At 37.4% G+C, this 13,375-nt stretch overlaps 1 protein-coding gene across 1 annotated transcript in view; it reads left to right on the top strand.

The window, feature by feature from the left end:
* Window positions 1-13,375, top strand: part of WDR64 (WD repeat domain 64) — a 61,391-nt gene that overhangs the window by 42,131 nt on the left and 5,885 nt on the right. Inside the window, exons 14-24 of the mRNA XM_061471173.1 lie at window positions 95-264; window positions 1,295-1,471; window positions 2,400-2,530; window positions 4,393-4,485; window positions 6,176-6,269; window positions 7,682-7,724; window positions 8,994-9,106; window positions 9,905-10,010; window positions 11,674-11,735; window positions 12,129-12,238; window positions 13,019-13,204. Of these exons, the coding sequence (XP_061327157.1) occupies window positions 95-264; window positions 1,295-1,471; window positions 2,400-2,530; window positions 4,393-4,485; window positions 6,176-6,269; window positions 7,682-7,724; window positions 8,994-9,106; window positions 9,905-10,010; window positions 11,674-11,735; window positions 12,129-12,238; window positions 13,019-13,204 (1,285 nt within the window). The remainder of the gene's footprint in view (window positions 1-94; window positions 265-1,294; window positions 1,472-2,399; window positions 2,531-4,392; window positions 4,486-6,175; window positions 6,270-7,681; window positions 7,725-8,993; window positions 9,107-9,904; window positions 10,011-11,673; window positions 11,736-12,128; window positions 12,239-13,018; window positions 13,205-13,375) is intronic.

Raw genomic sequence — 13,375 nt, 5'->3', positions numbered from 1 at the left:
GCTTTCTCTGTTTGATCCAGTTCAAGTTTCTGACTTGAAGCACAGGTGATGAAAAGTTCATTCCCTTTTGTATATCTTTCTCATCCATGTGTAGGAACAGTGAAAATCTGGGTGTCTGAAAGTGGCCAGGAAGTTAAAGCCTTGCCTTTGGCCCAGTGCAGCAAAGATCAGCGTCGTCTGCTGAAGATAGTTTATCTGAAGGCTGATGAGAGTCAGCATGCACTTCTTGCTTTGGAACAGAGTGGGAAGATGAAAATCATTCAGGTTTTTCAAATACATCTTTTTTTCGCCCCTCACTTCATTTGGTAGCTCCTAAATTTTGCGGTAAAATAGGACTTCATCGTTAGTTAGTAGATACATTTTTAGAAACTGTCAAGGAACAATCCAGTTTCTGCATATTGTCAAATTAGCTTTCTGCCTTTCTGTCTAAGTATTAATATGTTCATTAGCTCTTGCTGGTTTTCCTCATTCTGATGAAATTTGCATTTTGCTTTTCTGTTTGTGATTGACTTTTGACTTTTCAGTCAAAACTTTAAGATAAAAGCTTTACAATAATGCTGCTGTTATTATAGACAGTGTTTACCCTGTTTTAAGAGTTTCTAGTTCACCAGCAGCTGTGACTGGCTAGAACTGTTCCTGCAATTCCTGTTTATGTATTTAGCCCCACTGCACTGGTAAAAGCTCTCCTTTTAAACAGTAGCTCAGGCCTACGGCCATGTTCTCATGAGGAAGCTGTATTTTTTCTTGCTTCACGGCTGCCTTTCTGCCTTAACGCACTCCTTGGGCAGTGGAAGACACAGCATCACCTCCTTGGGTTCTGAATACTTGTCCTTTGTAACATTACTGTCCCAATCAGCAGCTGAGCCCTCAGACTCAGATATTGCTGACGTATTCCAGTCATTTGTATGCCATGGACTTGTGGCTTCTTCTTCTCACACAATTGGAACAACCACCAGTTTTGCTGGTATGGTAGATGTGAACTGAAGACCAGCAGCGTTAATAAAATAAGCAGCTATAACTGAAGAGACAACTTACTTTAAGAAGGTAGCTAAGCTGAATAAAATCAAAAGCTCTGAACTCCACAACTTATAATATAACAGCAGGTAATTTAAAGTAAACTGGAACATTTCTGGCTGATGTGTCAGTTTGCAGTGTAGGTATATGCTAGGTGATACCTATAACAGTTTTTATAGTTTGACACAGAAATAAGCTTTTGACACACACTCACTGATAATTGCCTTATGAACAGAGAAATCCTTTCCTTCCTTTTTCATTGAGTCAGTTATTTTAATAGGGTAACTCAGCTGAAACATACCTGTATGTCACATGGGTGCTTCCTGAGGCAGTATCATTTCCACGAAAGAATCCAGTTGTGTCTCTCTTACTGAAGCCTGACATCTTACAAACACATGATTTTTTCCCGGATATTCAGCTTCTGTCTGACACCAGCTCTCCAAAGAATGATACAGAGGTGAAAAACGCTTCAAATTCTGCATAATTTACGAAAGATTAGAAAGTAAAATGTTTACTGTGCCCTCAAAGATTTAATGTTTAGTAATAGGATAAGAACCAAATAAGTATTCAAAATTATCAGCACACTGAAGGTCTAAAATAAATCATGTAAGAAAGTGATTGTTTTCAATGGCTATATCTGCCTAGTAATTCATTGCATGGTTTTTTGCCATGATGAAGCAGCTGCTCTGAACATATAACTTACATTTCTGTAAAAAATAGTAAGTTGAGGTTCTTGTATAAAGTCTTCTAGAAATTCAGTGTCATTCATCACTATAACTAGACTGACCATCAGGAATAGTGGCATATAAAGATCAAGCTGGGTATTAAAGTGATTCCATTTCTTCTTATTATTGTTTTGGTAAAATGTCAAATTATATTTCAGTTGTTGACCAATTTAACTTAGTCCATGAGACTTAAGTTTTGTTTTGTATAATTTCACTAACTTTGTAACAGATCTAGATGATGTTTAAGGAAAGGTTGTTATATTTCTGTTCAGTGACTTATTCCTTTAACCTGATTACCCTATCTCCATAGGTACCTACTTCTGATTAATCTTTAGTTCTTACAGCAGTTTTTATGTGCTCTAATTGCAACTGTGCTGTAGGTAGCACAGGTCAGGTTAGCAGATGGAGGCTCCTGTCCTCTGTAGCAGGGAGTACTATCATGCCCTGCTTCCTTCTGGTTCTCCTGTGTGGCTCAAATACACCCTGCTTCCTTCTGGTGCTTCTGTGTGGCTCAAATACAATAGGATTAGAATAGCATTCAATACACAGTTGTTGCAGACACTGTCAATTTAGGCACCTTATTAAACTAACAGTTACAACATTTTACTCTCTAGTGTCCACACTGCTTCTAATCAACTTTTTTTTCAATGTTCTTTGTAGAATTTTGTACCTTCTGTGGAAATCAAATGTTTTGCTGTTTTAAAAGCAGAAGGATGCAGTTTGATAGCTACAGGAAGTGCAAACGGTGCAATAATTCTGTGGGATTTCGAATCTGCCACTGTGAGATGCTTGTAAGTATTGCTTTCAAGGAGACATTTTGACCTCCAGTATTTCATACAAACTTTTCAAATGGCATACTGGGAATGCTAAAACAACCAGCTATAAAGGGTGATGGCCAAGCAGGAGTTAAAGTAATAAACTATGTGTGCCCCTCTCCCTCCCACTTCAATATACTTTGTTAGCTATTCCTGACATTGCAGGTAGGAGACATGGTCAAGAGACAAGAGTCATCTGGGGAAAGGATGATGTAATTAAGAATAGTATTTTAACATAACTCAGCACTGCCACTGAGGCAACTCTATGTAAATCACTCTGTCATTGACTAGAGGCTGCTACTGAGCTGAAGAAACATCCTTATTTAGGAAGTCTTATGTCTGGAAGGACATCTAGAAATAATACTACTTCACATGACAATGGCAGATGTTCTACATTATCACTTCAGTATAATTCTCAATACCTAGATGACTGGAAGTCAGGTTCAACAAGGGGAAATCTCAAGTAGATTTGGAGGTTTGGGAGTAAAATCCTTTCACAGAAAGTGACAAGATGTGAGCATATTGGTTCTAGATATTCTCATCAGACTAAATTGCTACATGAGTGTTGTGGTTTAAGCCCAACCGGCAACCCAGAACCACACAGATGCTCGCTCACTCCCCCCCACCTTCCTCCCCTGGCTCCCAGAGGGATTCGGAGGAGAATCGAAAGAATGTAACTCCCACGGGTTGAGATAAGAACAGCCAGTAACTAAGGTATAACACAAAACCACTACTGCTACCACCAAGAATCATAATGGTGAGGGAAATAACAAGGGAAGAGAATACAACCACTCACCACCTGCTGACCGATACCCAGCCCGACCCAGCAGTGATCTAGCCCTTCCGGGTAACTGCCCCCAGTTTATATACTGGGCATGACGTGCTGTGGTATGGAATACCCCTTTGGCTAGTTTGGATCAGGTGTCCTGTCTCTGCTTCCTCCCAGCTTCCCCTCCTCCCAGGCAGAGCATGAGACTCAGAAAGTCCCTGGTCAGAGTAAATATTACTGAGCAGCAACTAAAAACATCGGTGTTACCAGTGCTGTTCCCAGGCCGAAAGTCAAAAACACAGCACTGCATCAGCTACTAAGAAGGAGAAAAATGACTGCTACTGCTGAACCCAGGACAATGAGGAAAATGAAAAACAACAACATGTCTGGTTAGACTGTGTGGAGCAGAACGGCAGTATTTCTGTGGTGGTGGTGGAATACACGCCTTTTCATACCATACAAAGTCAATATTTACTTATCCTACCCAGTAGTTTCATAGCATCCTTCATATGTAAAATTGGCGTGTTTGTGAGAAAGTGAGCTGAGTTTTTCTGTATTGCAGGAAATAATGAAACTTAACTCAGTTCTGGCTCTGTCTCTTTTGCTTTTGCCTCCTCATTTATGAGGAAGCAAATTAATGTGGATGCATAGAAGACAGGAAAGTCAATTTGGAAGTAGAGTATTTTACCCAGGGTTCACGTGGCTGGTTTGAATGACAGGAATAGGTACTTTTCTAACATTAACTTAGCAGTTAACTTCAACATAAGTTACTTTACTTTTCTCTTAGATACTAATTCTCAGGAAAATACTTGACTGAACAAAATGTTCATCATTCCATCAGGTTCCTGGTTTTCCTGACACAGGCACATTTTGTACCTACACTTCACTGACATTAATCCATCATAATTGATTAACTGACTCTAAAAAACTGTGTCTAACACTTTTAGGTGACATGCTTTCTGGGAAATGACATGTTTGATTTTTTAGATTACAAATAAAGCTTGCAACTTTTTCTGGGAATAGTACGCAACCTCTCTGACACATCCTGTACAAACATCTTTATTTTTAGGTGTAACATTAATGAAGACAGCCAGGCTTCAGTTCTTCAGGCATCTGGAGTCAATGCTGTGTTATTCCTTGTACATACTGCTTTCTCTTCCAGGTAACTGTGTGCACTGTATCTACCCCCAGGACAGGTGCAGTCATTTGTTGTACACCCATGTAATATTTGTCCAAGACAGCTGATTTAAATTGAGATTTTCTTTGCATTTAATCACTTCGAGTTCAAACAGTTAATTAGCTTTCCTATCCTTAATGCTTATCAATCATAAATATTATGATTTATGATATAAATATTATTTTTTTACTCCTCCACTAAGCTATCCTTTTGTCCTTTTGACCTCATAACTCTCAATTCTGTTAAAGAATTCATCAGAAATCAGCTTTTGTCAGGTATCAGTTTTCCTGTGTACTGTACCTTCTTTGATTCTTATCTCTATGAGATAAATCTTTGTGGCAACAGGCTTTTTCTTTATTTCAAAATGGATACAATCCTCATGCTATTAGATACTCTGATCAGAGAGGCAAGCTCATTGAAGTGTGCAGCCTCAAGTTTCATCTTAAAACAAACTAGAAGCTGGCATAGGGTTTTAGTGTTGGATGGACAATAGAATTTTAGCCAAATATGCTCATTTTGAGAGAAAAGCATTGCACGTGTACATAACATCAGAAGCCTGGCTTCCAATGGTTGTTCAAAGGCACCAGTAGGCAGAAGGGCTCAATATGGTTTAAATACTTAATGTGACTTTAAGGTCTTAAGCAATTAGGCAGCATTTTTGCTCTCCTGAACCATAAGAATGATTTATGGTCTTACTTTGCTTTAAAACCTTTAAGTAGCTTATGCATTTACTACATGTACAAGTAGTAAATGTACAAGTGCCACTTAACTGAACATAAATTTGCTTTTTTTACATTACATTTTACATTATAGCTTAATGATCAGTTTGGGAAATCCTAACTAAATTGAAAATGTGGTGATTACAATTCACAAATAGAAATTTGTATAAATCAGGAAAAGTTATGATTATGCATAAGTAGGAGGATCCAACAATGACTTCGAACCATATAGGCTTAGGATGTTTTGTATGTATTAGGAAGGTACCTGGATGAATTTGGCTGTGATAACATATAGACACACAATGTTCAAGAATGCTAGCAAGTTTGTGAAATCAAACATTGAAAAATTACAAAGCTACAGCCACCTGTCCAAATTTAAGTGGGAAACCTGCTATATACTTCCTATAGGGGTTTTGCATTATCCCTGTTGTTCAGATACAACAAAGAGCAGATGTGAAATTGGTGTAAGTTATGTGGCAGGAGTCTCTCATTAGCACAGTAGGAACTTTTCTTGACACAGAAACATAAACATTGAAGACCCCACACATTTTTTTTCTGATTTTCTTCCACAGAATCCTAACAGATTGAAAATAATCTATAATTCATTGAAAAAAAAATTTGCAGAACAAAGTGCTGGGTAAGATGAAAGGGAACAAGCCACTGACATGCACTGAATTTTTTCCTCTTCACTTCTTGAGGATAAACACCAGTGTTAATTTTGATTTACTATGGATTTAATTTGCTCAAAACTCCTAACAGGAGTGGTTGGCTGTGTAATATGCAAATATTGCCTAGCTACTTGCATAAATTTCTAAAACACCACCAACCCTTAGTGTGATCAATTCAGGCACTATTTTATTATGCTTTATTACACTGGATGATGTTGTTTTGTTTTTCCAGACAGAAAACAGTTTCTTCAAGAATGTGAGTGATCTCCAATAATTTCTTTCACACAGGAAATACAGTTCCCTGTCCTCTACTACCGCTACTGTGAGGAGTCATAATGATGCCACTCCAGATCACAAGAGCAGTTCTTTGAGCCTGCAAGAGGTAGGTATGGTGGCTTCATGGGTTCAGTAGCATTCAAAGCAAATTTCTGTTTTCATCTTAGTTTTGTTTTTAAAATCCTGTAGCTTACTAAATTCCCTCCATAAAGACATGCACACAAGTAAATATCAAGAATTGCAGGGAAACAAACTTTGTTCCCCTAAGCTGAATGAGGTGGGGAATTAAGAATACATTCTGTCAGGCAGCTGGCTCAGTGATACATGGAATAGCTGACTACCAAAGTGTTTGTCAGACGCTGATCAATAGCAGTGCTGACTTTCAAATGGTGAGAAACAGCAGTACGCGAGTACTGAGTACAGAAAACTCAAAGGGGAAGGTAAAATAGAGAAATCATGAAGTACTTGAATAAAACTGGAAATACATCTACTTTGCAGTCACACTTGCTTGGATGCATTCTTTCAAATGACAGTATGATTTTATTTTTTTTTTTATTTACCATCAAGTGTTTCAGTCTGTGTATTTTTACTAAGGGTAGCATTATGATTTTTGTCACATGTTTTATCTTTTTATGCCAGAACATGCCACATCTGCACAGTAACAAACAGCAAGCAGGCAAAAAGAAAAAAAAACCCTGCTACCTCCCAGATTCTTTCCACAATGTTGTTTCAGCAGAGTATGGCACATTCAGAGATCCCCAAGTAGGCACAGGCCTGACTGTCATCCACAAACTAAAGTATACAATATCTTTGCTATTTAGTCATTAGAGCAACAAAACGGACAGCCAATTGCAGCTCTTAGAAAGACCCCCAAAACCCCAACATATCAAGCCCTACAGATCAATAGGTAGGATGAGACTGAAGTGGCTTGTCCTGTGGTATCCTATTGATACCACAATATCTCAAACACTGGTGGCTGCATAGTTTTTCCTGCCTTATTAGACTTGGCAATTTTTGAGACCAGCATACTGTCAGCCTTGGGGATCCTCAAAAGCCTATGTAGTAAGGTACAAATGAAGGACTCTCACAATTCTCATACTGAAGATGCAGATGTGAGTAAATGTTATTGCTACTTATGTATTTTGCTCATCTTTGCTCAATGTAGTGCCAAGAATTAAACTCTCTAAGAAATGTAGGTTACATTCACATGACTCTAAATGATTGACATTGCTTATCCTAAAAAGATAATGCCATTCATCCAAATTTACCTTTAGCATGATGCTAAATACCAATTAATTTCATTTGTGATTTGGTTATCTGTGATTTTGATTCTCTTCAGATGAATTGTTCCTTATTTTCACTCAGTGCTGTCCCAGATTGAATGGAAACTGTGGAAATATTTAAATCCTTCAATTAAAATAAAATAAATTCTTAAAATAATTTCAACTGGAGAACTGTTCTGTAGTTATACTCATGTTCTGTTTTCTAATTCTGTTACATCTTATTCCTTGCTATTAGGAAAATGTAAAAAGTGATGAAATTAATACTGAAAAGACAACAGGTATGGAAACGTTTTTCATTCTCTTTGTTGCTGGTCCATGAATTTGGTCCAGATTACCACAGAAAATGAGTCTGTCGGTTTGAATGACAAACCGTATTTATAATAATTGGTATACCATTGGTATGTGGATGACACACCTCAACATCTTCTGCTCCCTCCTGATTTGTAGTTATTTCCCAAAAGCCAGGCCATGATGCAGGATATGCAAGGGCTTAATTGCTGCCTTTTCTAAGTAGACATGATGCTGAAAACCTTGCAGAATATGGGAATGTCAACTGTACACAGTTGTCTGCCACATAAATATTTGAGCAATTAATCATTGAAACAGTATAGCAAAAGCCAACTTGACTCACATATGACTGAACGACCTCACAGACAAAATCTTCAAAAAAAAATGAAATTTTAGAAGGAAAAGTCTTCCTATGATATATATCCTTAAAACAACAGAAAACAACAGAGAACAAAGTGCTTAAGAGTTAAAGCTGTGCAAATGGAGTCATGAATTTGCAAGAAGCAAACCTGGATTCTTCTGAATCCTTTGTTCAACCTCTCCTGTAAAGCAGACTTTCCCAATAACAAGAAATTTGATCATCTGAAATGTGGATTTAAGCTGAACTGATTTTCCAAAGAAAACATGCTCTGAAACCAAAATATCCCTAAGCCTTGCAGCTGCCCAATGAAATAGGCACTCATTCCTGCATCTACTGAATATCCATTTCACTGAGCGTCTTCATAAGGCATCCCCACCCCAGCTTCTCCAACACTAGGGAAGTCATAGCAGGAACTCAAAAAAGATTTTCTGTAACCACCACCTTGCATTAAGCTAAAGTTTTGAACTGAAAAAGTAAGTACAGAAATCTGTGATTCCAGAATTAAGTGTCATTTAGTTATTAAACTTCACTGTTGAATTTACAGTAATCTCCAGAAGCCTCATGCATGCTGCAGATCCTGATGACCATTGTCTTGCACTTCTCCTCCACTCTCACTGGTGCTTGCAGTTTCTGTAAAATTTTGCTACACTCTGAGTAAAGTTCCCCCACCATCATGAAGCAATAGTTCTGGATGGTTTAGATAAGATCATGAAGATTGTTCTGATTTCTTTTCAGTTGTCTTTTATCTATATCTGTAATGTTTTCAGAGTAATGTCATCTTGATGATGGAGTTTGTTTTCAAATTTACATTTTTTCTAGCATTTTGTAATTTCTGGGCATTCAAAAGCAGCTCTAAAAATTGTTGAGAAAATGTATGATTATTTGTGTTACAAAGCAGAAGACACAACTAGTTGCAAGAGTATGCAGTATGTACCCAAAGCTGAAGCGGGACACTCACCCATACTGGCTTCTGCTCATGAAAATGGCTGTATCTGCCTATGGAGTATTCAGGTAGCTATCTGAATGTCTTTGGGATGGGACTGGACTATTGAGAAGGTAAATCTACTAATCTTTGAAAACATGAAAACGTGCTTTTTAACTAGCAATTGCAGAAGCAGATATTTTATTGATTTTTTTCTTAACAGTTTCTTCCACAGATACAAATTAGTTGAAGAAACATTATTTGAAATAATTTTAACAAAAACTGACTGTAATGTTATTTCAAAGTCTGAAAGTTGACTTTTCACCCAAACCAGTTATATTCTAAGAAAGGATATTAGTCAAGGCAGAGTATCCTATTGTCAGAAGATGAGAAATAGGTCTGGAACATTGCACAAGCCAGCTAGCAGCTAGCACTAGTAAGGTTACAAACAGGGAGCGAATAGTAGACACATAGAGTCTACAGCTGTAATCAGCTTTTAAAGCCAGTCATGCAACAGAAATTCAATGGCTTAGTTGTCTTACTTGAGATCCATAAGACATATTCCAGAAAATATGTGATCACACATGTTACTCTAAACAAGAGATAAAAAGTAAATACTGTAAAAAGGGGGAGTACCATGGTATGATCACTGAACAGTAAAATAGCTGCTTCTCTTGATGTAGAAGAGACAGCAATCCAGAATACACCCCAGCTATCTTGGTCATTCAGTAATTAGATAACTACTTTTTTAGCATCTTTTTGAATAGATATGAGCTGAGTAATGCTGAATAGATCAAATCAATGGAACTCAACTTCCGATGCATTGATTTTTGTTTGTTTAATGTATATATTTTAAAGACAAATATGTATGTGTTTATGTATTTTAGGGAAACTTGGTGAAAGAACTTTTGCCATTTTCAAAACATCCTTCAGTTCCTCTGACAGCACTTTGTACAGACATCTCCACTAAAATACTTTTGGCAGGCAGTAAGGGTGAGTAAACATGATAGTCATTTTGTTCAGGACAGTCTGTAAATGTGCCAGAAATGTGGAAATGAATGCCCAAATGCTTCCAGACTTTCTCCATCAAAGCTATAATTAAATAATTGAAAAAGGTATTTTCTAGTATGAAAGGATGGTAGATTAAAGCTTAGTTTTAGCAGCATTATCAGCAGAAATGTTTTTATAAAAGACATTAAAATTTTCTTCATTCACATGCCCTGCATATACTTTCCATCTTATTTCCATTTCTTATTGTGTTAATACCAAGGGCAAAGTTTGCTGCTAAAAAAAAAGGCAAAAAATTCACATCCATAGTAATAAAACTAAATAAGAAACTGCAGCTGTGACTGTACCAAGAGCCATGATTTGGACATTGATGTGGAGTGTACAGTAATGGCTTCAGCAGTATGCTGCTGTATAAGGAAAGAAGGCACTCGTGGTCTGTGCTAGCAGCTCTTTGTTAGACTTAATTTCACACGAAATCTGGCTTTCATTTGGCAGAAAGTCATCTGCTGTCTGATCCTCCTCCAAGCCTTTAGAATCACCCTGGAGATTTTCCTCTTCTGCATCTGTCAAATGAGATTTTTGTCCTTTAATGTGTCAGTTTTCTTCTAAAATTACTATTAGAACTGTTTCTTGCCAGCTTCCTGCTCTTATACTGTCAGAGGTTGGATGGAGAAAGTTTTTTTCTCATTTTCTCCATTTGTTGTAAAACTGAGCAGTACCTTGATACTGATGCTGAAAACATAGTTTCCACTCCCCACTGAGTCAAATCAGTAAATGAGTTCAGCATGCACTGAACAGGATTTTAATTAGTTGTGGAAAAGTATCCACCCTATTACCTATTCATCTGATACCCCCCCTTTGTCCTTTTGTATTTGTGCCACTATGTATTTGCTTTACATGCTTTCCACACCCTTCTCTTCTATCTGCAGTGCTACTACCAATTTTTTGTTCCCATTATATATTTTTCCTTGTTAGGAAAATGTCAACTTCTCTGTCAGCCTCCTTTCTTGCCTGAAAGCATACAGGCCTAGAAACCAGATGTGACCAATATGAAAGTTGGAATTACACAAAAGATTTTTCTGTGTAATAGTAGAAACAAGAGATAAAAGGCAACTTCATCAGGAAAGAGAGAGCTTAGGCGGTAAACTGAGCAGTTGCAGGCCATAAGGAAAATGGTTCTTTGATTCTAGCTTCACATGAGCTCACTAAAAGGTTGTCAAATATCAAGCTTTCATTATGTCTGCAATTAATCAACTTCATCTATTTCACCAGGATTGTAAAACAGTTTAAACCCCAGGAAGCTCTCGTACCTAGTTTGTACAATAGAAAACTGTCTTGGCGAGATGACTTATTTTTTACTCATGTCATTTAAAGAAAAAACTTTAAATTTTTTCCATTTCAAACCTATCCATTTAATGATACCTTGTTCACAAAGAGTATATATATTTTTTCGCATATTAGTGAATAGCCCATAGTTTTCTACCCTGTGCTTGACACTGAGATGGTGACATTCACCTTAAAATAACATTGACTGACCTGTAATCTCTGCTTTATTCTGCCCAATGTTTACAAGAGCATATGGTAGCAGCAAGTGAATGTGCAGCACTAATGAAATTTATTAATGTTTTGATTTTTGCTTTTTAAACAGAGGGACACGTTATGCGCTGGCGCATTGCCTCATTCTTAGAAGATCTGCAAAAAGACAAAAATGTAAGCAAATATCTGCCAGCTTTTCTTAACTTGAACAGTATACCAAGATACGACAAGCAGAAAAATGGATTCAGAGCACTATGGGGACTAAAAATGTTTCCTGCACATAAAGGTCACGTCTTTTGCTTGAAATAATAACTTGTGTTGTGAAAAGCAAGAAAAACATAAGTAAAAAGCTGTTAACATTATTCCATTGTGTTCAAAGAGGCTATGTTAAGAGTGAATTTATCCATGTCCTCTGAGTGGTGTTTCCACCATATGCCATTCACAGATTGTTTCATGGGGGGATTCCTTTTTCACCTCTGAATTTTCAGAAAACCATGCGGATAAATCCACTAAGCTACCAACCTTACAGAACTGCTGAAATGTGGTTATGTTGCTTTTTTACCTCAGCAAATAAAGGAGGAGGCCTGCTGGAGGGCACATGCTACTGAAGTGGTTGACTTATTTCATGAAGAGGAGAAAAATGTGGTAGTAACAGCATCTATTGATGGTTCAGTCAGGTACTGCTTCTTATGGCTATGGCTAATCAGTAGAACTGTCTCCAGAGTTCCTCTTCTTGCTGGACTTCTATATAGGCAGGAACTGAAATAAATACATTGAGGGCATTTTCTGTTCTGCACCTGAAAAAAACTAGTAATTTAGGGTAAAGCTTCCAGGTTTCTTAGGAAGTCAGACCTTTTGCAGACTGTCATTTTTCCTCCAGCAAGGTGACCTTGAATGCATAGTTAATGGCTCCATCATTTTAGAAATGGCCACCTGTTCTAATCCTATTTTAGCTTTCAATAGTTGTTAAATTGATGTGGGTCCTAAGCACTGCATCTACTCAATGCTTATGTAATTAATCCATTGCAGCCTGAAATGCTTTATAGATAATGGTAATTCCTTTTCTGCTAACAAGTACACACGAAGGGGTTTCTTTTGGGCATTTGGGGTAATTAATGAGGAAATTTTGTGTAGATCCTGCTTTGGTGGCAGCACCTTACTGTAGGAGCAACTCAGGATACCACTGCCTTTACTCAGTTTTGTAATTCTAAAGATGAACTCTTTGTTTTCTGATTTTTACAACATCCTTCTGAGACATTTTTACTCTCAAGTTACTTACATTATAAACAGTGAACTTCAATCACATTGGTTTTTTTTTTATGACTAGCACACTGAACTCCAGAACAGTGCTGCAGAACTTGATAATGTAGAGCGGTATTTTCTCACTTATGTGCCACTTCTAAGAGTATCCATTTTTTTCTTTCTGTCCTCTGGCACTGCTTCTACTATGTCTGTAGGCTCTGGAATGCGATGAATGGACACTATCTTGGTTACTACGGACAACCCAGGAAGTTTGAATTACCAGATACTACTCGGTTGATTTTGCCTTGTGATGTTAATACCTTTCCTATTATAATTAAAGAAGAAAGCAAGTATATGGAAGAGGAGGAGCTTGAATATCCTCTCGTGGTGGACAGGGACAAGTAAGATCTCATATGTTTACATACACGTAGGACTGAGCAAACAGTTCTGAAAATACATGTAAAAAGCACCTGAAGGTCAGAAAGAATTATTAGTATTTCCTATGAGTTATTTGGAAAAGTCCTTTGTATAAATGTTTCTACACAGCATGGATAGACCTCTGAATTGTTATG

Source organism: Pezoporus flaviventris, unplaced genomic scaffold (assembly GCF_033815535.1).
Source record: "Pezoporus flaviventris isolate CSIRO_AGI_PZ_B2104156 unplaced genomic scaffold, CSIRO_AGI_Pfla_v1 ptg000066l, whole genome shotgun sequence".
Taxonomy (NCBI): domain Eukaryota; kingdom Metazoa; phylum Chordata; class Aves; order Psittaciformes; family Psittacidae; genus Pezoporus; species Pezoporus flaviventris.
This window is presented reverse-complemented; position numbering and strand designations above follow the sequence as displayed.